We start from the raw sequence: 26,121 nt of genomic DNA, 5'->3' as shown, positions 1-26,121 counted from the left end.
GCTATTACAGAAAGAACAGGATGCCTGCCTGTTGTGGCTGTGAAGGGGACTGTGGCCTGTTGCACATGACATGGTATTTTCTTCCAAGCCTGGATTAAAGGGATAACAAAAGTTTTGTCCTTTGATTACAGCTGAGTTGGCTTTTGTGTGACCACAATGGCCACAGTTAACGTGCTCGGCAAGGCTTGTGCAGCAATTAGGTGAAGCTGAACAGAAAGGTACTTTGTCTGCGCTGTCTGAATGTAAAGGAGGTATTGTCAGTGTAATCCTTTCTTAAATCAGGTCATCATTCTCATGCTGCATGGAGATACTGCCCAGGTTTAGCTGCGGTGACTGGGAGCTGATCTCTGTCTGAGTCCAAAATAGCTCGGAAGCAGGCAACCCCTAAAATCCCCAGTTACATTTCAATTCAGAGACGCTAGAGGGGTAACATTTTCCAGGCTAACACATGCCTCCTTGTATTTAAAATGCTGGTGGAATTTGATACAACACATGCTGACCAACATTATTCCCCCGCCTGGTGAAGTTTGGTTTTAAAGTCTTCGTCCTTTCATTAGAAATTCCTCCAAGTTCCCTATCTTCATTCTGCGTCTCTCCCTCAGCGTGCACCCCCCACCCCCCCAACTCCTCCTGGGGTCTCACTGCTCCCCAAAAGTTCAAATTTATTGTAATAGTACATACACAATGCCACATACAACCTTGAGATTCTTTTCCCTGCGGGCCAGGCAGAATTTCTACTTAATAGCAGTGTAAACTGTACTCAAGGAAAAGATACAAATATACAAGAGAGAAAACAAACTGAGCAATCAAGACCTGAAAAAAATATTCAGAAAAAAACACTAAGATTCCTTAAATGAATCTTTGTTTGAATCTGTTTTTAACTGCCCTTGTGAGGGCTTAAGGTAAGGGCTGTTACCAAGCCTGTGGGTTTTTTGATCTTAAACGAAGGTACTACAGTTTCTGGAGCTCCTACATATAAATCCCCAGAAAGTCATGAAGCCTCCTTGGAGAGTGAAACAGTGCTGATGTTACCAGGATTCTGATATCGAAAGCTCTGGACCAGCCTGAAGTGAGATGTTCAGGCTCTCTTCTCTGGGAAGATAGAGCTGATCAGAGTTTGCACCTTGCCTGCTAAATGGCTCTGCATGAACGTGTCGGGGAACAAATGATGGTTTAATAAATGGTTGGGACTGCCGGAATAACTCAGGGGATAGATCCTCTGATGACACGCTCCTGATCGTGCCTGCATCTCAAACTGATGTGGTGGGGTGGGGGAGGGGTAGAATCTCCACCCTTTAGCAGGATGTGGATAGCGTTGGGAAAGATTGTAGGTCATCATACCTTCAAGTTTTACTTGATTTAATTTCTCTCCCATTGATGTCAGCAATTGAGTTATTCAGGTCTTGACTGCTCTTGGCCTGTATTCGTTGGAATTTAGGAGAATGAGAGGGGATCTCATTGAAACATTTTGAATGTTGAAAGGTGTGGACTGAGTAGATGTAGAAAGGTTGTTTCCCCATGGTGGGAGAGTCTAGGACAAGAGGGCACAACTTCAGGATTGAAGTGCTTCCACTTATAACAAAGATGTGGAAAAATTTCTTTAGCAAGAGGGTGGTAAGATCTGAGAACGTGTTGAGAGATTGATAGTTCTTGATTAGCCAGGTATGGGGAGAAGGCTGGGCAGTGGGGCTGAGTGGGAAAATGGATCAGCACATGATTAAATAGCAGGGCAGACATGATGGGCTGATTAACGTATTTCTCCTCCTATTATCTCATGGTCTGATGGTTCTTATACCATCTGTGTTAAATATGTTCTCCAACCCCTTTCTTTCAACCCTCTGATCACTAACATGACACATCCTAGCTGCTGCCTCTTTTCTCCTATTTCATTTCACTGTACAATTTTTTTGGGAATCTGGATGTCAATGGCAAAGCCTTAATTCACTACTTGCCCCTGAGAAGATAAGGATGAGCACTTATTTGAACTGCCATCTGATGAAGCCTTTCACGTTTGGGACAAGTTCCAGGAACGATGAAAAACCAGCAAAATTAGAACAGCATGCACCTTTCATGTAATCACTAATCCCTGTTGTACCAGAGGGAATCCAGCAGCAAATTCCCACACCCTGCAAGGATCTTGATCCAAAACTGTCCATTTCTCTCCACGAATGCTGCCTTACCTACCGAGTCCCAGCAGCTTCTCATCTGCAGCTGTTGCGATTCTCTTAAACCATTGCAGTCCTTGTGTATAAGGAGTAACAGGATCTCCATTTCTCTCATATTCATAATGATACTGGTTGAGAGATAAATGCTGGCCAGGAAAATAGCTCCACCAGCTTCTTGGTGCTCCATTCACCATCCTGAACATTTCCTTTCTCTCTCACCTGTTGTTGCACCATCGACAGAATGCACAGCAGCAACTTCCCAAGCCTCCTCTCAGACCTCTGGCCTCTTCCAGCCAGGCCACTTCAAGGGCAGCAGGCACAAGGGAATAGTTCCTTTACAATGCAGAAGGTGCTGGAGGAACTGAGCATAGGAGGTGAAAGGCAATCCGTGTATCAGGCCTGAGCCGTTTGTTGACATTCCCTGCCAATCAGGCCGATGGGGTCCTTTTCGATGGCAGCTGCTTTCTTGAGGCAGCGCCTCACACCGACCGACATCTTCAATGGATGGGAGGTCAGAGCCCCTGATGGATCTGGCTAATCCCTGTTGTACCAGAGGGAATCCAGCAGCAAATTCCCACACCCTGCAAGGATCTTGATCCAAAACTGTCCATTTCTCTCCACGAATGCTGCCTTACCTACCGAGTCCCAGTGGTGTTCCTGGGCATTTGAGTTTCCAAGGAATGAAACACGAAAGTCTGAAGACACTGTGATTGTAGTAAAAACATACAATAAATGCTGGAAGAACTCAGCATTAGGAGGTAATATATATTACCTGTTTCAGGCCTGAACCCATCTTCAGGGAGCAGTACTTTTCCAATTATCCAAAAATTGTTCTACCAAAACACTGAAATATCCGAAAGTTTTGGCTGAAACATGATATCACAGGTTGATTTTTTTTTTTACCCACCATGCTCAAGTGGGACTCTGATGTGCTGTCAGTTCCAGTTTGGTAACTACAGAGCTCAGAACCACCTGAAGCAATTCATGGCATGAAATGGGTAGTTGGTGGGGGGTGGGTTCACAGATGCTATTATTTGAAAATGCTACTGTGTTTGCTGCACATCATTCTGGGCTTTGTCTGGGGCAATACATCTACGGTCTTTTGCAAGAGGATGTGTTCGTGTATTGAGGTGGAAGGCATCTTTCACATCGATTGCGAGAGGAGAGGTGTCATTACAGCACCCCACCCCCCCCCCCCCCCCCCCCCCCCCCCGTGCCCTCTCCCCACTCACCCGAGCCGTGCCCTCTGTCAAACACCCTTTCAGTGGGGCCACTGAAATTTTGCTGGAGGACAATCCCTGGGACTATACGTGCAATCTCCTCCCACTTATAGTTTAGGTGTGACCTCAGGGCCCCGGGCAGGTTAAGTGATGGTGGTGGGGAGGTGTCAGGATCAGCTACTGCAGTGAGGAAGTGTTGGGGATCAGTTATGGCCAATGCAAGTATTCTGATGCTACTGGGCTCCTTAAAGAAATTTCTTGATTATCCGAAAAATCCAGATAGCCTACATAGGTCAGGTTCCAAGCATTTCGGATAATCGGAAACGTACTGTCCAAGCAAAAAGTAAGGAAGTTTATGAATGAAGATTGAGAGAGAAAGGGGGGAAGAATGGGAGGGGGAGAAGTCCAGACCAACAGACAAAAGGTGTGAATTGGATAAGATGCGAGGAAAGATGGGAATTGATTTTGGCTCTGTGAAAGGAAACAAACCAGGCCTTGTTTCAACCAGTTGGTGTGCACCGAAATGGTTCGACAGATCATTCGACACAGTCCACATCTCCTTAGGTGTTCCAGAAAGTAGACGTAGGCCTGCCTTCTTCACAATTGCCTCAATATGCTGGCTTCAGGGACAGCCCTCCGATCTGTGGATGTCCAGGAGCCAAAAGCGAGTGTTACGTACAGGAGTGACAGATTTGCTGCAAAAAAATCTGTTGATTTATTCGTGCCTACTTTTATCACTAGATTTGGATACAGTGTTTGACGAGATTGTCCCACGATTCTTCTCTGTTTCTGCGATGGTGGAAATAAATCTTCCTCAAAGCTGTCTAGAATCAGTTCCTAGAGAATCAAATAATGAGACCTGCTGTGATGATCCTTTCAATCTGTACATCATGGGAAGATAAGCCACGAGCTAAGCCCTTCATCGGGCACCTTCACCCATGTGGATGTTGTCTACAAGAGACTAAGGTGGTAGCAAAATGCTCTTTGAATAGACCTCGAGGAGTAAGTGAGGTTTCATTTAGTCTCTCAGTGGCCAGCTTTGCTCTCCTGCCTTGTATCTGAGCTGGGGCTGGGGTAATAGCCCTGGCACTGACCCCTTCTTGCGCACAGTCCTGCTCACTCAGTTCGAGGAAGAATATCTTTCAGGCTGGAAGGGGAACAGAAAATATTCACAAGAGTGTTATCGGTTCTGGTGACCTTGAATTAGAGAGAGTGAGGCTGGATAGACTGGAACATTTGTCCTTGGATCATTGCAGGATGTGGAGCAAACTTATAAATTCATGCTACGGCAAATACCTTTTCTCACTGGAGGGGAACCTGAACTAAAGAGATTAGGTTTAAAGTGAAGGACCTGGGGCTGAGGATGGTAGCTGCCTGAGGAAGTGGTAGGAGTGGGTACACTTGTAATGTTTGAAAGACATTCAGATGGATACGTGGATAGCAAAGGTTTAGAGTTATGGGTCGAATACAGGTAAATGGGACTCGCAAGGGTGGACAACGTGACAATATGCTGGCTTATTACGTGACAATTAAAGGAGCCTTGAACATGGTTGGCATGGACGGGTTGGGCTGAAGGACCTGCTTCTGAGCAGTAAGGCCTGATGACTTGGGCAGCACTTTCCCAATCCCTGTGCTCCTGGAGTTTTGGTCCCATGCACACCTTCTGATTTTGATCCATTTAGAGAGACGGAACGACTGCCAGTGCATGGATGAAGAAATGAAAAGATGTTCGTGAAATGCAGGGATCACCAAGGGTTGGAGGGCAGCTGGAGGATGCAGAGAGGGTTGTGGCCAAGGATTTGAAGGCAAGGATGCTTGTTTTAAATTGTTGCTGTAAAGAGAGCCGGGATTATGGATTACCCTTTTGGATACAAATCTATGGAGAAGCTTCACTGACAGTCAGATGCAAGAGAGCCTTAAATCACAATTATATTGCCAATGGTTTTCATTAGAGATGGTTAAACAAGAAGGTCTGCAAGATGCGAGGGTCAAGCTCAATACACTTCACTACTCCCACTCACCTATTCTGATCTAACCCCACTCAGAACGCACTGCCCTCCAATCACTCTGCAGACTTCACCACTCCGCTCACCTATTCCAATCGCCCCTCCCCGGAATGCACACTCTCCACATGTCCTTATCTTCACCCCTCCTCTTAACAAGTTCTGCGCATGCCGCAATGCCGAATTCTTCTTCCGCTCTCTCCTTGTTTACTTCTTCCACTAGAATTCTCCAGCCTGAGGCCCTCTTCCTCCTCTTGAACACCCCATTATGGCCTTTTGCCCATTCTGGATCTTTTAATTTCCAACTGCCCTTGTGACATCAACCGTCTCGATTTAACCATTCCACTTACCTATTCCAATCTCACCATATTTCTCCAGGACGATAGTAGATCTCATCAGAGATGGCCTGAGGCAGAGTGGAGATGGGTATTGTTGCAGGAAATGTCAGCTGGCCCAGTGATTGAAGAGAAACCCAGTTCCGGATTTGGTTCTTGGTGGGTCAAGCACGTCAGTGGATGTGAAGGGGAGCTATTGACGTCTCATGTTGAAACCCTTCATCTAGATTGAATGATTCTGATAAGAAAAGGCGACAATATTTTCTTATCCCGCTGTGGGTGCTGCTCGATCTGCTGAGTTTCTCCAGCAGATTGGCCTCAGAACCCAGCATGTGCAGTCTTGCTTCACCAGGATCTGGGTTCCGATTCGGGCAGGGTACAGGAATCAGCGCTGGGTTGCTGGAATGAGCGGGTTGCGTTCGGACCTTGACTTCTTCGTTGAAGCAGACTTCATTGCCTTTAGGAAGAGAGAGATCTGTGCTCAAATAAAAATGGAAAATTCCTCCTAATTCTGCTCTTTCAGAATGGAGATATCCAATTAATTAGGATCCAGCAGTGTGTCTGCACTGAAGAAAGATTGATAGCGTCAAGGGAGTGATTTGGGAGCCAAGTTAGCAATGCTTTGGCAGCTCTGATTGTGCCTGTTCAGTACAGATGCTTTAGATCAGCTGTTTCGAAGAGCACCTTTTCAGCTGTGACATTGGATTAGGCTCGTGTTTATCCAAGAGCCAGTTATTGTGTGGCAAACTAAAACTCGCCTTTAGGTTGGGTGCTCAGGGGAAGGATTGGCTGGCTGGGATTGGAGCGGGGCACAGAGTGAAGTGGCTTGCCAGACTTACCTCCCGCTGTTGACTGAATAGATCGGTCGCCCTGGCTGGAGGCAGAAATTCTTCTGATCAGTAAGAGAAGGAGTAGAATTCAAACATCTTGTAAAGCATTCATTATTGTTTAATTCTCTCAATTACTTCCCTGGTTAGTGGAAGGGAGTTTTTTGTCAGTGAATATTCTTTAGCTCATCCAAAGTTGAAGTTCAAATGTCACGTTGTACAAGACTGACACAGGTATTTGGTTTTAGGCCATTTATGCTCCATTTTCCGGTATGATCTCCTTTGCAAATGAAAACTCCTCCATGTGTTATCAAGAGCCTTCATGACTCTCAGTTTTTCTGTTCCTGTAAATTTTGGGATCTGTAACTTTTAGATATAAAAAGGGGACACAGAACTGATTGGTTTGTGTCTGATGGATGTCTGTCTGATGGCTTTGGGGGCTTTACAGTTGACCCTAATCCCACTGAGGTGATTAGTCAGTGATCTTCCACTTCCTCTATCTCCAACCAGCATCCTCCTCCTGGACCACAGCCTGTTCCTCGTCTGTCTCTCGTATAAACAGAGATGCGGAGGAATTTCTTTAGCTGGAGAGGGGTGGACCTCTGGAATTTGCTACCATGGGCGGCTGTGGAGGCAGAGTCTATTTAAGGCAAAGCTTGATAGGACTCTGTGTCGACAGGGTATCAAAGATTATGTGGAGAAGGCATGGGGAGTGGAGCTGAGCGGGAGATTGGATCAGCTCACTATGAAATGGTGCACCGACTGGACTTGACAGGCCGAATGGCCTACTTTTGCTCCTATATCTTTTGGTCCAATAAGGGTTGTGCATGTTCCCTCAATGAAGGGTTCCAACCCTAAGTGTTGATCATTCTTTTTCACTGACTCGACCTGCTGAGTTACTCCTTGGTTTTGCTCCAGATTCCAGCATCTGAAGTCTTTGTCTCTGAATTTCTCACCTTCTGTCTGGTGATCCTGTGGCTCCCTTGATCACTGTGGAGAAAGTCGAAGTTAGCCCCAGGAAATGAGAGCGGAAGAGGTGGAGAGGGAGGCTGGTGTGGGGCTGAGTCAGTGGACCGCTGGAAGCAGTGGCTGCACTGCAGTGAGGTGCGTGTGGTGCCTGGAAGCTGTGACTCACTGTCTGAGCAGTCCATGAAATTGGTGCACGAACTTCAGGCGGAGAGTGCAGGTCAGCTTTCTTTTCATGGGCTTGATTGGGTCCAATTGATGAGAACTCTATTGAGGTCAGGCAATTACTGCAGGGACGCAGACAGTCATTAAAATATTTAGTCACTGCTTTGATCAGCAGAGATGTGATGACTTTGTGAGGCGATGGGCTGGAAACAAGGGCATTTATTTGAGGTTGGGGGAACTTGCATGAAATGCTAACCTTGAGCGATGCATTGCATTGGGGCTGGGAAGAGAGGTCGGTTCGCAGGGCACTCTCATGGAGCAGGCCATCAACAGCCAAGCTCCAGATCTTGTTCAGGACAGCTCTCTCTTCCTTTCTTCCTCTTGTACTAACCTCAACCCTTTCTTAAATTCCAATCTGAACATTCAATATAGATTTGTTTTTTATGTTAATTTTATTTGCAGCATGACAGAAAGTCACTGCTCTCCTATGAGTTTAATGTCTACCTTTAACTTGTCTGTGAAGGAGGTGGAACCACTGCTACTGGTAAAGGTAGTTGCACAGCGCTGGAGGCGCTGGGATTTTGACGGGATGTTGAGGTATCTCCCAAGTCCAACGGTGTGTTCAGTGAAGGCCCAGCCTGGTGGCATCCTGTGTGCATCCCATTCCATATCGAGCAGCATGGTTAGTGTAGCGGTTAGCACAATGCTGTTACGGAGTCAGCAACGGGGATTCAAATCCCGTGCTGTCTGTGTAGGTTTCCTCCGGGTGCTCCAGTTTCCTTCTGCCATTCAAAATGTAGAGGGGGTGTAGTGGTAGGGCTCGTGGCTTGAAAGGGCCTGTTTCCGTGCTGTATGTCTAAATTTAAAATAATACTTAAATTTAAAAAGTCCTGTATATTGGTAACAAAATATCTGAACACTCGCTCTCAAATCCTCTTCCAATAAAGAACTTCTTATTGGCCTACCGCACCTGAATGTGGCTTATGTACAAAGATATTTGGGTTTCTTTCAACATCACCATTTTCCAATCAAATTTCATTTTGCTTACAAATAACCTCAGATTTCCAATTTTGTGCTCCATCTCCTATGTTGTTACTCACTTAATTGACATCCCTAGATTCACTTGATCTGCTTTATGTTCTCATCATTTGTAAAACCTTCACTTCGCTTTTGTTTTGTTAGTAATCTTAGAAATGTTACTTTTGATCCTTTCAGTTCAATTGTTGATTCCAAGTTGGGTCATTCACAGGTCCCCTGTCATTGCCTACCAAACTGAGAAGGACATGTTTGTGGCTCTTCATTGCATTCATGGAGATCTGTGCCAAAGATGGTGGCCCCTGTGTTTGGCAATGACCACGGGGGGGGGGAACTGCAGCAGACCAGCACAGGGCACTAGAAACGGGGAGAACACCACCCCCCCCCACCACCCCTTCACCCATCAGCCCCCTACCCCCAATGAGAAGGACTGCAGGGAAGTTGACCACAGCAGCAAACCAGCTCAGGGACCCACCCAGGCTTTGGGCTGCTGGAGACTGGCTCATGGGAACTGGGTATAAGAACAGGGATTTGAGGGGCTGCTGAGGGGCCTTGGGCACTGAAGGCTTCCTGATCGTGCCGGAGGTTTGGATCTGGAGCTCAGTTCGCCGATGAATTGAACAGGAGTCTGTGCGGCTATAGGGGCGCTGGAGGCAAATCCACGGTCACTCGGTGTCTCTGAAGGGACTATTTTTTGCTTCTCTTTCCCTCATACTGTGAGGGGCGTCAGATGGCACTCACTAATGGCAACACTTTGCCTTGCAGCAGGCAGAAGGCAATTTTGAGTAATATTAACATGTTCTGTTCTGTAACATAACAATGAAGGAATCTTGTTCATTTATTCTGTCTACAACTCTTTATTCATAGATTTATAGAGTGAGACGACAGGCCAGCTAATCCATGATGACCAATTGGCTTAAATACATTCACCCCAATTGCCTGCATTTGGGCCACATCTCCATCAAACCTCTTAAAAGTAGAAATTGTTCCACCTCATTTCATATACCCAGGACTCTGTGGAAAACTTACTCCCATTTCACCTTAATCAATGCCCTCAAGTTCTGGACTTCCCTACCCTGGGGTAAAGACTGTGTGAGTACATTATCCACAATTCCATGTGCTTTGACCTGTTCACCAACCTCTGAAATGGACCTCATTGAGCACTTTCTGAACGTTCGATTATGCCACATGCAAGAACACCACCTTATCTCCTCTGTGAGTGACATTATGAGAAGGAGTACAGGCTAACAGGTAAAAGGTAACACATAGGTGAGAGGGTCGGAGAAACTAGCTGAGAAGAGATGGGGAGAGGGCAGAGGGTTAAGAAGTGTAGCTGTCTGACAGAAGGAAGGGAAGGGGCGGGGAGCTCGAGGAAGGGAGTCAGAAGGGTAGGGAAAGACCAAGGAAGGGGGTTAATGGAAATTGGTTGTTGATATTTATGGCATTAATTCAACTTTGTTGGCATTTGCCTGTAATATATTGATAATGAACAAGACTCACATTCAAGTTTATTATCATTTGACTCTACATAGACAACAAGACAAAACAGCTTTTATCCAGACTATCTCTCTCTTGCCCGCGCGCACACACGCACGCCCCCCCCCCCCCCCCCCCATTATTTCTGTTGCCAGTCCTTTCAAATTTCTGGCTGTACATCAAAATGTTCTGTAGATTTATCAGTTATCAGACTCACCAGTTACCCATTTTTCCTTTATTCCCCATTATAAATTCTCCTGCTCCTGTTTGCTGCTGTTAGTTTATTCCTTTGTACTTCAATATTTATCTTTCTACCATTTTATTTCCCTTTGTTTTGTGTTTCAGTTTTGGGTTTATCATAGTCCTTCGCTGAATTCTAAAATGCTCCCATTCCATCATCATATTTTATTTTCCTTGGCAACTTTTTAACTCTTCTATAGACTTAATAACCGTGTCATGATAATTCATTGTTTTTTATCTTGTGATCCACAGTTCGACTGCTTCTCCTGTTGTGTTGTTTTGACTTAAAGATATGTATGTGTAGTACTTTTAAATTACATTTTAAAATTTTATTTCTTTGGCTTGGCTTCGCGGACGAAGATTTATGGAGGGGGTAAAAAGTCCACGTCAGCTGCTGGCTCGTTTGTGGCTGACAAGTCCGATGCGGGACAGGCAGACACGATTGCAGCGGTTGCAAGGGAAAATTGGTTGGTTGGGGTTGGGTGTTGGGTTTTTCCTCCTTTGCCTTTTGTCAGTGAGGTGGGCTCTGCGGTCTTCTTCAAAGGAGGTTGCTGCCCGCCAAACTGTGAGGCGCCAAGATGCACGGTTTGAGGCGTTATCAGCCCACTGGCGGTGGTCAATGTGGCAGGCACCAAGAGATTTCTTTAGGCAGTCCTTGTACCTTTTCTTTGGTGCACCTCTGTCACGGTGGCCAGTGGAGAGCTCGCCATATAACAGGATCTTGGGAAGGCGATGGTCCTCCATTCTGGAGACGTGCAAAGTAAACCCGTGCCACCCAATTCCACCCAAATTTACCCCATAAGGTTTGGAAGGTGGGACGAAGCGGGGACATCTGGGGAAAACCCACAGGGAGTGTTCAAACACCTTACAGTGCTGGATTCAAACCCAAGTCACTGGTGCTAATATCGTGTCGCGCTAACCGTGCCACCGCATCTGATGTGCTTTAGATGCTAGTGGTTATCTATTCACTGTCTTGCCTTGTGATGTAGTGACTGCAGTGAATTTGGTAGGTCGCTCACACTAACAACCACAATCCACTAGGGACAGAAAAATGAATGGCTGGGTTGGTAGAAGGGTTGCTTGTTGCCTGGCACACTAGCGTTGATCTAGGGCAGCCATTCTCAACCTGTTTTTTGGCTGTGGTACCCCTAGGCCCTGCTCAAAGTTTACGGATCCCTTTGCCTGTGAAGCAGTCAAGTTCAGTTGGTTTCTTCCGTACTTCTACCGACTCCAAAAAATCAGATTTTAGTCCGTGCCCCCCCCCCCCCCCCACTTTTAATGTGCTTCAGCCCCTGGGGGGGGGGGGTGTAGGTCAGCCATTGAGAATGGGTTACCTAGTGTGTTGTTGAAGTTACCCTTTTACTGGTAAGTGAAGAGCGTGTTTAATAAACTCTTTAATGTGTGCCTTAGGATGTTTAGTCGTGAATCACAGTGAAGAATACACTCTCCATTTTAACCTATCCAATCTCAACCAGGGCTGTTTAAGAGGGGCACGGACTGAAATCATCAAATATTTTTTTGTTTTTTATGTCGTCTGTCAGAGAGAAATGCGGAAGAAATCAACTAAACCTGACCGCTTTACAGGGAAGGGGGCCTATAAACCTTGAGCTGAGTCCCAAGGGGGCCATCGTCAAAAAAAGGTTGAGGATGACTGCTCTCACCTATCTTTTAAGCAATAATATCCACAACTGCATAATAATAAAGGTGTCAAAGATTATGGAGAAAAGGCAAGGGAATGGGAGATTACATCATCTATGATTCAAAAGATGAGGCAGACTCGATGGGTCGAATGGACTAATTCTGCTTCAGTGTCTTATGGACTTCTTATGGTTTACTTGGCAGGTCCCATTGAAAGGCACACGCTGGTGATCTCTATTGATGGTAGGGGTTGTGAATGAGTAGTTAGACTGCCAGTTATTGGAGATGGGCTGGCATGCACATGGTGCAAATAATATTAGCCGCCTGTCAGGCCCATTCCGGAATCTGCTCGAGGTCCTGCTGTATGTAGGCAGATGCAGCTTCATTCATTGAGAACTCACGAATGGAACTGAACCTTTGCATCTATTGGAGAACTTCCTCATTGAGGAACTTTATCGGAATCAGGTTTATTGCCATGAACCTGTGTCACAAAATAGGTTGTTTTGCAGCAGCCATATTGTGCACTACAGGTGCAAAAATTATAATTCCATAAATATGATGTTTAAAAATAAAGAACAAGTGCAAAAGATTTTTAAAAAAATGTGAGGTAGTATCTGTAGGTTCATTGCCCTAGGTGGTGAGGGTCCTTGATGATAGACAATGCCTCTTAAAGGTCTCCGTAATGGAGTGAAGTCTAATGCCTATGATGGCTCCATCTGAGTTTACAACCCTCTTAGTCTTTTCCTGTCCTGTGCATTAGCACGACCAACCAGTCAGAATGCTCTCCATGGTACACCTATAGAAATTTGCAAGAGTCTTTGTGACATTACTTAAGCTCCTTGAGCCTTCTTCATGGATGCACTGACATGAAGGCCCCAGGATAGATCTTCAGAGATGTTGACCCCTAGGAATTTGAAGTTCTTTGCCCTCTCCACTGCTGGCCCCTCGATGAGAACTGGTTTGTGTTCTCCTGGTTTCCTGAAGTCCACAATAAATTCCTAAGTTTTGCTATGTTGAGTACATGGTTTTGCTTGTAACACCACTCGGCTAGCTGATCTAACTCACTGTGAACCTGCTGACAACCGTGGTATCATCGGTAAATGTGTCTATGGCATTTGAATTGTGCTCAGCTACACAGTCATGGGTGTAGTGAGAGCAGATTAGAGGGCTAAACACATATCCTAGGAAGAAAGCATAGGTAAAAGGTGAGGGGGAAAATGTCCAGAAGGGTACATGAAATGAGCAATCATAGGAAGGAGTGGAAGTTGGGGCAGTTGTCACATTGGAAAGACATTTGGACATGGATAGGAAAGATTTTGAAGCAAGCAAATGGAATTAGCTTGGGTCAGCATGGACAAGTAGGGCTGAAGGGCCTGCTTCCCATGTTGTAGACCTCTATGACACTAAAGTAGGCAATCAAGACTTTATCTATTTATGATAGCTTCTTGTATATTTCCTATTTGGTATCACACGAAAGCAATTCAGTGCTTATGAAGTGCATTGGGACATCTGTTTGAGTGTCCAATCCAACTATTATGGTGTCTGTCCATTAGTAAAACTGCTGAAGAATTCCTCTCTTGCACTGTCCAGGGTTTTGACAGCACGCTGCATTTGGAGATGTCTGGAGTCACTTCCATGGGAGGAGGACACGGGCACGATCAGTCGGGCTGCAGGTGTGCGTCTGGGATTAAGCACTTGGCAATCTATTATTGCCACGGTCGGTCAACAGTGAGATTCAGTGTTTTGAGATAAAATAAGATCCAGGCTTCAAACCACTGAAGTGAATAGAAATTGAGTTGTTATTTCACACTGAAGCTTACTCCAAGAATTGGATTTTCTTTTTGCATTAAGAAGCATTCAATGTCATTTTATACAAGAGGGTGGTAGCCAAACAGTAGTCTGATTTGATATGTCTTTTCTATCAACCCTTCTTCCCTCTGCATCCCAGAGATTCCCCCTCGATGTCCAATGGTGTGGTTTCCTGCCAGGCTCAGGTTTCACAGGTGACTTTAGCCCCTGTCTCTCAGATCGCTAGATCTGCATTTGCACCCCAAGCCCTTCAATTCTAGTGAGGGGACAGTGATTCACCTTTCTCACACACCCCTACCACAATCCTCCACTGTCCACCAGTCTCTCTCCTGAGATCTTGACCTGAGAGCCCCTGAGGAAAAAAAAAGTATTTTCACTTTCCAGTAATAGTTGGCAACTGAGACTTGAGGCGATTCCCTTTGAGTTCCATTGTTCAGATTGGAATCCCACCAAGGACCTGATTTTAATTAAATCCTTTGTGCTGGTGGTTTGATTAGCAAGCTTAAAACTTTTTATTTTATTGCTAATTTTTTTTGAGTTTTGTATTATTGGGAAAGTTGAGTGATGAGCTTATTTTCCAATTACAGAACAGCATGGGTTTGAAACTTCAATGTTCCTATCATTATAAGTTCATAATAGTTAAAGATTCCCTTATTGTCATGTACACAAGGAACAAAATTTGTTCACTTTCATTTGCCATAAAGGCGCACAAAGTGGCACCCCCACCAGTAAGAGAAATAGAAGCAAGGGAGAGTCCCTTCAGAGTCACCATGTGACTGTGGATTCACCTCCAGCTCTCCCACAGCCTTTGCAGCCGCACGGCGTCCTGTCTGTTTCAGTAGTGAACCCAAACTCTTGGTTCTGCAGCTCCGAAATGATCAGAAGTTCACTGCTGGAACGAACAGCCAATAATGGATCTGATGAATAAATCAGGGGAAATTTCTTTAATTTCAGTGTAGACGGTGGTTTGAATAGAATCCTTCAAAATGTGGGTAGGGCAAGGTCATGCTGCAAATATTGGGAGTGGTTGAGGAAAATCAGCATTGAGAGAGGGGATAGGGAGAGGTTTAACACATCTCTTAATTTGATCAACGAGTCTTCATTCTGTGCACGACATTGTTTAGTGCGATTTAAGGTGGTGCACAGAATACATATGTCTAAAGTTAAATGATCTTGTTTTAACGTTGATATGGATCCATTACGTGATGTTAAAAAGTTTTTGAAGCTTCATTGATTCATATGTTTTGAGAGAGTCCAAGCTCAGAACATTTTTGGAAAAAGATTTTCCAAACATTAATGTCAGTTCTTTCTTAATACTAAATTAGAACCATGTCCTTTGATGGCTTTCTTTGGTTTTTCTCTAGCAGAGGAAATATCTCTGTCCTCAACCCAGAAGAGAATCCGATCTTTTGCTTCGTTGATAACTAGGCGAGAGAGTTTGATGGAGTGGAAAGATAATATTTCTCCCACTCATATTTGATGGTCAAATATGTAAAAAATTAGATCCAATATTAAAGATGCAAAGTATGAATTTGATAAGATCTGGGGCCTGTTCATGGATTATTCTCATCGTTTGAGGATTGAAGTGTGGGGATGCTCCAGGGATTCCCTTCTGGTGCCTGGGGGCAATTATTCGATTCATGTTTGCGATATATACAGATAACCTTGTTTAGAGGGAGGGGTAGGAAGAAAAATTTTTTTTCTTCCTTTTTTATTATTAAGACAAATAAGTAAAAGGGGAGGGGTTTAAGTATAGATCACGGATCATATCACAGAATATGATCACATCAGAGAAGTATAAAGTATATTGTATAGGGGAATTTTGCCTTTATTGTATAATTTTTGTATTCAGTATTATTTTTGGACATAGTACAACATATGATTTAATTGTTTAATTATTATAATTATAGAATTTGATGTCATGAACAAAAGTTCTGTAATAATTATGTTTTGCTTCTAATTTACAATATGAGATGTACATGACATGATTTGATTTCTTTTGTCACTTATTTACCTTGTGTAAAGAGTTTTTAAAAACTCGGTAAAAATATTTTCAAAAGAAAAAGGAAGGAAGAGGTTTAAAAGGCTAAGAAGGTGTCAATGTGATAGGAATAGACTTGAAATATAAACACAAGCAGAGACCATTCAGGCATGTTGCCCCTGTCCCTTCTTCTCCTCCATTTTCTTGTCACTTCCTTCCTCTGTCTCCCATATGGATCCATTTACTCTTGGTTTTTCCATTTAGAGCTGCCACAGTCAAGAGAACATTGTAACGTTGTTTGTAAAATTGTATTCCCACCATGCTGCCTGATAGATATGTTGATTGAATCATGGAATCAAAAAGAGGCTGTTTGGTCCATTGAGTTGCCTTGTGGGGGGGGGGGGTGGGGGGTATAGAGTTGATACAGGCCCTTCAACCCACTGCATCTATCATTGTACTGCTCCCACTTGTGTTAATTCCTTTTGCCCCCAGCCCAGGCACCTGTCTAGATGCCTCGTAAATGCTCCAACTCTTCCTGCCTCTACCACCTTCTCCCAGATACTGTTTAGATCCCCTTTAAACCTCTTTCCTCTCACCTTAAACTGATGCCCTCAAGTTTTAGATGCAGCTTCCAAAGGAAACCAAATCTGGCTATCTACCCCGGGGATGCCTCTGGTGCTCCAGGGGAAAAAACCCAGGCCATCCAATCTCTCCTTCAAACTTGGGTACTCCCAAGTCTTTGTGAGTCTTTCCTTCATCCTCTCCTACAGTATAGCAACCAGGGAAGGACACAACATCCTAACTCTTGTACCACAACCTTCAGCCAGGAAAAGCAAGCATGCCTTCACTTTCTTCACCACCTTGTCTACCTGTGGTCCCTGGGTCTCTCTGCTCCACAACACACTCCAGGGGCCTACCCTTCTCCTTGTCTCTCCTCGCTTAGAGTTCCATAACAAAATGCATCACTTTGCACATCTGCATTAAGTTCTATCCATGATCCTTTGTCCCAGTGTTCCCAATCCTTGCCCTTCACTCCCACATGAACCTGTTGACCCTGAACTCTTCCAATCTCACTTGTAAAAGCCAGGTGTCTCTTTACCTGCAAACAACCTCTCCCAACCAACCATTGCACATCCTGTCTGATGGCAGAGTCCTATTTCCCCCACACTTTCTCCCTAGTCCTGTAAATTATTCTCACTCAGATTTCTGTCCAATTCTTTGACTAATTCTATTTCCACCACTCCTACAGGTAGTCAATTCTGGATTCTAATTATTCCCCATGGGAGGTAAATATTTTCCATTCATAACCCTCCTTTTGTCCAAAATTTTAAATAGATATCTCCTGGTCCCGGAACTGTCTGTTATTGGAAAAGCTTCCTCTTGTTACCCCACTTGCTGAATGGCTCATGACTTTGCACAACTCATGAGATCTCTCAACCTCCTTTGTTCCAAGGATTACTTTTGAGTTTTTACTGAAGTTAACATATGTATCTCTAATGTGACCTCCTTTATGTATTGCAGGTTGAGGATGCCATGCTGATGTTTGATAAAACAACAAACAGGCATAGAGGTAAGTGAGATCTTCAACACAACCCTCGACTAAGGAGATCCCATGCCAACTGTGTGATCCAGTTTAGTGCCAAGGACATTTATATAATTGGCGATCCCGCACGCTGTAGACCTGAAACTAAGTCAGGTCTTGCCTGAAAAACTTCAGAGCATGGATAGCTCAGGAAGGTCACAGGTTGGAGGGAGGAGCTGTTTGGAATTAGATTATGTGAATCCACAGGAGAGACCAGGCAGACTATAAGGGATGCGCACAAATTAACCTCATGTAAAGGCAGTTTGGAATGTTCACACATTATGTAATATATCACCTGATAAATACCAGTCAATATTCTAATGCATTTGAAGTTCCTATAAGAAACAGGGTTGTTGCCCAAGTGATGCATTTTGGAAGGTCATACTTGAAGGTGGTGTACGTGGTTAATGGCAGGATTCATAACAGTGTGGGGTCCAAATCCATAGCTCTCTCAAGGTTGCCGCACACATTGATGGGGCAGTTAAGAAGGCGTATGTTATCCTGGCCTTCATTAGTAGGGGGGATTGAGTTCAGGAGTTGTGGAGTAATGTTGAAACTCTGTAAAACTCTGGTTCGACCATAATTGGAATATTGTGTTCAGTTCTGGTTGCCTCATTACAGGAAGGTTATGGAGAGATGCAGAGATTTACCAGCATGTTAACTGGCTAGAAAAGCAAGGGTTTTTTTCTTTGAAGCATAGAAGGATGAGAAGTGACAATAAAGTACTACTAGGTACATAGATAAGATGGACAACCAGCACCTTTTTCCCAGGATTAGAGTATCAAACACCAGAGGACATCAGTACAAGGCGATGGGAGGAAAATTTAGGTGAGACATCAGGGGTAAGTTTCTTCATACAGAGTGGTGGATTCCTGGAATGCATTCCCAGGGGTGGTTACTTAGGCTGGTACAATAGGGACATGAAAAATGCAAGAGAACTAGAGGGTTATGAGGGTGAGGTAGGGAAGGTTTAGATTGTAGATTAGATCGGCACAATGTCGTGGGTGGAAAGACCTGTACTGTGCAGTCATGTTCTGTGCTCTATCCCTGCTCAGCAGAGATGGGTATTGCTGATGCCATACTCAATCTGATAAACCTCACCTGAACCAGGATTCTGGTGCCGTGATATCAATGGACTGTTGACGTGCTTCCATCCTTTGATTGGCTTTGTATTGTGTCTCTCATGTAATGAAACACAGGTTCATCGGTACAATGCTACCTCTTGCTCTGTACCATCCATTTTGATAACCAACTGAGCATGTTGAAGCAGCCCTGTGTAGTGAACTGAGGGCAGTCAGTAGCCACCACAAATGGCAGCCTCCCAATCATCTACTCTGTCTATTTCTCCCACTGTCTCAGCAAAGCCCGTCCATCCGAATACACCTTTTTCTCTACCATTCCATCGGGCAGAAGGTGCAAGAGCTTGAAGGCACAAACTTCCAGCTTAAAGTCTGCTGTTATCAGACTCTGGAATGGGGGTTATACTGGCAAAGGATGATGCCCTTGAAATATTGCTTAATTGTCCTTTCTTCATATCCTACACTATTTCACTTCTTGTTATTGCACTACCCACAGTATGGTCTAACTTGCCCGCATAGCTTGCAAAAAGAAGCCTTTTACTGTATTCCATACTTCAAAATATAGCAAGGGAGGATACAGGGATTGTGATTATCAGGGAGAATCTCAGCCACTCGGAAAGAGATGGTGATGTTGGGCCTGTGGCCTCTATTTTCACTGCTCCCTGATACACTTCTCACTTTGTGAAAGGCATGAAATTGCTCTGATTTGAATAGTTTGCCGGGGAAACTGTTTCATCCTCTGAAAGATCGGGTTGCTATTGGCTGAGGGGGTGAAATATGAAAGTCCGTGGATGCTGTGATTGTGGTTAAAACACAGAAATGCTGGTGGAGCTCAGCAGGTCTCGCAGCATCCACAGGGGAAAAAGGTACATAACCGACATGCCTGAAGCTTCGGGTATTATCTTTGGCTCCTATGGATGCTGAAAGACTTGCTGAGTTCTACCAGCATTTCTGTGTCTTTGCAATTGGCTGAGTTCATTTGGTTCCTCAGGGTCAGAGCATCTTGAGAGAGGCAAAATTGCCTCTATTTTAATAGCACCTTATTACCATTCTATTTCACTGGTGTGCCTGTTGATTGACAGGCAGCAAGCAATTGAAGATGAGGGGAGATTTAGGTACATGTGATGGGAGAAGAAAATTGGAGTGAGCGCTTGAGGTCCTTCTCAAATGGCAGAGCAGTCTTAAAGGGGCTGTGTGGTCATATCCTCCCCATGAGTAATGTAGAATATCATCAAATGTATTAGATGGGGGACAGCAAAGGATATGGAGCAAACATTGGGAAAATGCAGTTGTTAAATTTTAAATCAAATTTAGACATACAGCACACTGACAGGGTCTTCCAGCCCAATAGCCCGTGCTGTCAAAATACACCAATTAACCTACAAACCCTGTACGTTTTTGGAAGGTGGGAGGGAACTAGAGTGCCTTGGGCTAAACTAAAATTTAAAATTAAATTAAAAGGCATTTCAGCAGGAAACATTTAGAAAGATACAGGCCAAATTTGGCAAAAGGAACAAGCTTGGATTGCATTCTTTAAAATTTAGACATACAGCACGGTTACAGGCCCTATTGGCCAATGAGCCCATGCCCCCCAATTAACCTACAACACCCCATAGGAAACTGGAGCATCCAAAGGAAACCCACATAGACACGGGGAGGATGTAAAAACTCGAGTCACTGGCGCTGTAATAATGTGGCGCTAACCATGCTGCCCGGTGATAGAGAGAATGGAATTAGATAGAGAGAGTGGGCCTTGGAGAAGGAGATTAATAGCTGGAACTCATGACCCTCAGATTGAGGAGAGCAAGACTGATGGCCAGAATGGTTATCAGCTTTGAATCCTTCTTTATGGGGGATGGCAATATATAAGGGTTAGACGTCTATGGTCACACAATGAAGCAGTCCAGCCTGGGGACTGGAAGTTTTAGTCCTGAGACCTTTTTGGAAGTTAAACTGGTGAAGCTCAGAAGTTTTCACTGCCTTCATGTTTTACACAATTACACCATAGAAGGTTGAGAGGGGATTTGATAGAGGTATTTAAAATTATGAAGGGAATAGATGGAGTGTATATGAATAGGCTCTTTCCCCTGAGGGTAGGAAGATTGGGACAAGGGTTCATAAGTTAAGGGTTAGGAAGCAAAACTTTAGACCTAATATAAGAGGATGCTTCTTCACTCATAGAGTGGTGGCTGAGTAGATTGACCTTCCGGAAGAAGTAGTTGCGGCATTTAAGAGGTGGTTAGATGAGTACATGGATGTGAGGGGGTTGGAGGGTTATGGGCAAGGGGTAGATAGGTGGAACTAGTTTCACGTAAATTGGTGCGGACTAGAAGGACCAATATGGCCCGTTTCCATACTGTAATTGTTATATGGTTATTTGGTTAGTCCATTCCTCCAGTCTGCGATGGAGTGAGACATGAAAGTCTACAGACATGATTGTAGTAAAAACCCAAAAATGCTGGAGGGACTCAGCAGGACTCGCATATATAACCAATGTTTCGGGCTTGAGCTGTTCATCAAGGGCTCAGATCCAAATGGGTAGTTAAATGTCTGCGGGACCTGCTGAGTTCCTCCAGCGTTTCTGTTTTTGCTCCATCCTACAATCCACAGACATTCAACAGCTCCCATTGCCTGCAGGTCTCCAGTGGCCACGCTCGCCGTGAGCATGTTTAAAATGCGACATCAAAAATGTGACAGGCGTGATGAGTGACATTTGGAGCCATATTTGTAAAATACTTTAATTTGCTCTTGGTGCTTCTAAAATGGATCTCAGAGGAATCTGGAACAGAAACAGCATGTTAGAAAGCAAGACTGACAACTCAGTTGATTGAAATGTAGATTAGAAATTGTTTTGCATTTAAACAATATAATTTATTTTTAGAAGACATTTGATAGCTTAAAAGATGAACAGTCTGAAATAATTTTGATATCCTTTTTACAAAGGAAAACCTCACTTTAAGCACAGGCTACAATCTGCATGCCATTATTAAACATACATGCAGAATCTTTCAACACTCGGGAACATGTGTTAGCAGTAATAGATGTGGGGAATTGTGCATCCCGGATGTCCATTTTAACTTTGATGAAATCCATTGCAGTGTGAGCTCAACATTGCTGAACTGCCAGAGACTTCGGCGAGTGAACTGAGAAATTGTTAATGAGACAGGACCGTCATCCCTAACCTTTTCCAGTCCCGGAGTCACAAATGAATTGGCTCAGCAAGTGCTGCTAATGTTATGGAGCACCGGAGAAGCAGAGAGGTTCTGAGCTGGAAACTAGAGAGGAGGATTTGAAAGTGTGGTCACTGTTCAGTGCAAGGAGTGTTGCAGCCAATTGGTGAAAACCATGCTGGAGAAACTCAGCAGGTTAAACAGCATATAGCAAAGATAATAACATAGCCAACATTTTGGGCTTGTGCCCTTCACCAAGGTATGGACAAAATGTAGGCAGGCGCCCATACAATATGGTGGGGGAATGACCACAGGGCCACAATGATGATATGGTAGGGCAGACTAGATGGGCTGAATAGCCCATTTCTGCTCCTATCTCTTATGGTCCAAGATAAAGGCGCATAACCAATGTTTTGGGCTTGGCTCTCTGGAGCTGAGGCAATGGCACTCTCCTTTGTTGCCCTTGGAATGTATTTGTTCACCTCATTTCCAGGAAGGCATGGACACCAACATTTGGTTAAATAGCACTTTTATTAAAAAAAACTCTGCAATGCTTTGATGGAGAATGTTGTGGAGGTAATGGAGAAGGCTTAGAGCTCAAATGTGGGAGCAATAATAAAAGGGAAGTCTGAAGACTTTGCTCATCTCCTGAAGGAAGAGAGGTTCAACAGGGCAGAAATTTGATTTCACTTTCCAGGAGGGTTTCATTCATCTCAGGAAAAACTTGTTTGTCCAGATAATCTTTGGAGCTCATTGCTTGTCCAGATAATCTTTGGAGCTCATTGCTTATTGCAGATGGTGGAACATTTCTTCTCACAAATCCTTGGGATTAAGCAGGTGTTTCTATCTATTTTGATACACTGATAAATTTGAAATACAGACTCTAATCTTTATTGGTTCTTAATATAGTAAAACCTCTGGTATCGTGAATTCAAGCAACTGGCGGCAAAAAAAAAGAGAAAGCAAATAGGTAAAAAAATACCCAAGTTTAAAATGGACACACCTCGCCATTGGTTTGCCAGCCCACACAAATAAGCAATCTCAAGGAACTGGAAAATATACTTATCTGGCATCTAGCAATCTCCATACTATAGGTGTTAGATACCAGGGGTTTTTACTGTACTAGTTTTTGTACGCAATTCATTGGCTTTAAATGTAAATATTTATTACACTTCAAATTTTTTTTGTTTACTTTGTAAATCCTGGGAGCCTGCAGAAACCTTTTCAATTTGGGCATCCTGAATGTGTCATAGTTTGGATTTTGGATGCATATTTACTGTGTCATTCAACACAGAAGGCCTTTTGGCCCATTGAATCTCTGTCAGTTCTCAGAGCAATCCCATCCCTTCCTGATATTTCCTAGTGACCTATTCTCTCTCTCACGCCTATCAATTGAAGTTCAAGTTTGTTATCATCTGACTGTTCATAGACAACTAGACAGACCCACGATTGTGGGTCTGTCTAGTGCACACGCATGCACACACAAGACACAGCACAGAATATTTTTGCTCTGGTTCTCCAGGCATGAGGGAATTTTACCTACCAGAAACATCTTTGGAAGTGAGAGGAAACTGGAACACCCAGGAAGACTGGCACAGTTCGAGGGAGAGAATGCAGAGTCCACTCAGGCAGCAGCTAAGGTTAAGTTTTCAGAGACAGCGTGAAATGCTGTACCACTGTGTTGGCCCTAGGCAGTGGAATGAGATTATTGTCATACAAATTGTACAGTGTACAGATGCACCCAAATTCTTACTTGCTGCAGCCTAACAGGTACTTATTAAACATAGAACATTCCAGCACTGTATAGGCCCTTCAGCCCATGGAAACTTATTCCACAACAATCAAATTTTTTCCTTATACTCAACCCTCTATTTTTCTTACATCCATGTGCCTTCTGCATATCCCAAAATAAACTAGTTGGATAAAATATTTTGAAAATAGATAATAATACTTCAGATGGATAATGTTCATAGATCCATAATGCAAGAGGTATTACAACAGGGCAGACAGTCGTTTTTCTTTAGAAATACAGCACAGCAACAGCCCCTTTCAGTCCACAAGTCCATGTTGCCCAAATACACCCATGCAACAAATTAACCTATCGACTCTTTACACCTTTGGAATGTGGGAGAAAACCAGAACACCCAGAGGAACCCCCCCACCGCAGACACGGGGAGAACGTACTAACTATTTACAGACTTTGCCAGATTTGAACTAGGTCGCTGGCACTTTAATGGCATTTCACTAACTGCTGCACTAAACATACCACATTTTGAGGCCTCGGGGCAGTCCATGATTAGTGTGACAAGGTGAGATTCAAGAGCCTGATTGGGGGGAAAAAAAACATTTTGGCCTGAGCCCTTCGTTAAGGTACCATATCTTTTGAAAGGCTCAGGCCTGGAACGTTGGTGATGTATCTTTCCCTCCTATGGATACTAAGGAACCTGCTGAGTTTCTCCAGCACTCTTTGTGTATTAACTCTTTCTTCTTTGGCTTGGCTTCGCGGACGAAGATTTATGGAGGGGGTAAAAAGTCCACGTCAGCTGCAGGCTCGTTTGTGGCTGACCAGTCCGATGCGGGACAGGCAGACACGATTGCAGCGGTTGCAAGGGAAAATTGGTTGGTTGGGGTTGGGTGTTGGGTTTTTCCTCTTTTGCCTTTTGTCAGTGAGGTGGGCTCTGCGGTCTTCTTCAAAGGAGGCTGCTGCCCGCCAAACTGTGAGGCGCCAAGATGCACGGTTTGAGGCGTTATCAGCCCACTGGCGGTGGTCAATGTGGCAGGCACCAAGAGATTTCTTTAGGCAGTCCTTGTACCTTTTCTTTGGTGCACCTCTGTCACGGTGGCCAGTGGAGAGCTCGCCATATAATACGATCTTGGGAAGGCGATGGTCCTCCATTCTGGAGACGTGACCCATCCAGCGCAGCTGGATCTTCAGCAGCGTGGACTCGATGCTGTCGACCTCTGCCATCTCGAGTACCACGACGTTATGGGTGTGAGCGCTCCAATGGATGTTGAGGATGGAGCGGAGACAACGCTGGTGGAAGCGTTCTAGGAGCCGTAGGTGGTGCCGGTAGAGGACCCATGATTCGGAGCCGAACAGGAGTGTGGGTATGACAACGGCTCTGTATACGCTTATCTTTGTGAGGTTTTTCAGTTGGTTGTTTTTCCAGACTCTTTTGTGTAGTCTTCCAAAGGCGCTATTTGCCTTGGCGAGTCTGTTGTCTATCTCATTGTCGATCCTTGCATCTGATGAAATGGTGCAGCCGAGATAGGTAAACTGGTTGACCGTTTTGAGTTTTGTGTGCCCGATGGAGATGTGGGGGGGCTGGTAGTCATGGTGGGGAGCTGGCTGATGGAGGACCTCAGTTTTCTTCAGGCTGACTTCCAGGCCAAACATTTTGGCAGTTTCCGCAAAGCAGGACGTCAAGCGCTGAAGAGCTGGCTCTGAATGGGCAACTAAAGCGGCATCATCTGCAAAGAGTAGTTCACGGACAAGTTTCTCTTGTGTCTTGGTGTGAGCTTGCAGGCGCCTCAGATTGAAGAGACTGCCATCCGTGCGGTACCGGATGTGTATTAACTACAATCACAGCATCTGCAGAGTTTCTTCAGAGGTTCCTTTTATTGTCAAGTACGGATATACCCTGCTTTATGAAACTAGAGCTTTCCTATGAAACCTTTCATAAGCCGAAATGGCATAAAGTGAAGACCCATTCATGACCTTCAAATAAATGGGAAAGGGGGTGAGGGAGGGAGGGAAGGGAGGGGGGGAAAAGGGGAAGAAAATGACACTGTGTATATTCAAGAGAAAAAATGTCTGTATGTATCTTGGTCAAAATGGTTTATAGTGTGAAAAATAAAAAAATTTTTTAAAAAGTGAAGACCCATTCACTACTATTGCAGGCTATTTTCGTGAGAGCAAAAACCCATTCAAATCCCTTCATAAAAAGGAACACGGCTTTCTTCGTAAAAGTGAATTTTTATAATTTGAGAATTCGCAAAGCAGGGTGTACCTGTAATAATACATTAAAAAATGTAATATCCATGATATTCTTCAACTTTTGTCTGCTGTAAGGTAAAAAGTTGCCATGAGCATTGCCTGATGCCCCTAAAAATGAGTGAGTCCCCTCAGAGGCACCAATCTGCAGCCTCACAAACTCCTGTTCAAACCATCGGTAGCGCGAGCTCGAGGTCCAAACCTCCAAAACCATCAGGAAGCCTTCATTGCCCGAGGCCCTTCTTGCCCTCAGCACCCTCTCACATCCAATTCCTGATACCTGGTTCCCATGAGCCAGAATCCAGGATCCCACAGCCCTTGTAAATCCTTCGAACACAAGTCAGCATCATATCCCACAGGCTCCATGAGTCCTTCGGATCAGGTCTGAAACCTTAGTTATAGACTCTCAGCTTGAAGAAGGGCTCAGGCCCGAAAT

General features: G+C 44.4%; 1 protein-coding gene across 13 annotated transcripts in view; it reads left to right on the top strand.

Annotated features, from left to right (window-relative positions):
• msi2b (musashi RNA-binding protein 2b) overlaps positions 1-26,121 on the top strand; it is a 482,764-nt gene that overhangs the window by 252,505 nt on the left and 204,138 nt on the right. For all 13 annotated transcript variants that reach the window (XM_069910893.1, XM_069910894.1, XM_069910898.1 and 10 more), the window contains one exon: positions 17,382-17,430. In XM_069910893.1, the coding sequence (XP_069766994.1) occupies positions 17,382-17,430 (49 nt within the window). The remainder of the gene's footprint in view (positions 1-17,381; positions 17,431-26,121) is intronic.

The sequence above is a fragment of the Narcine bancroftii genome, chromosome 14 (genome assembly GCF_036971445.1).
Source record: "Narcine bancroftii isolate sNarBan1 chromosome 14, sNarBan1.hap1, whole genome shotgun sequence".
NCBI lineage: Eukaryota > Metazoa > Chordata > Chondrichthyes > Torpediniformes > Narcinidae > Narcine > Narcine bancroftii.
The sequence above is the reverse complement of the archived record's forward strand: the minus strand, read 5'-3'. Positions and strand labels throughout refer to the sequence as shown.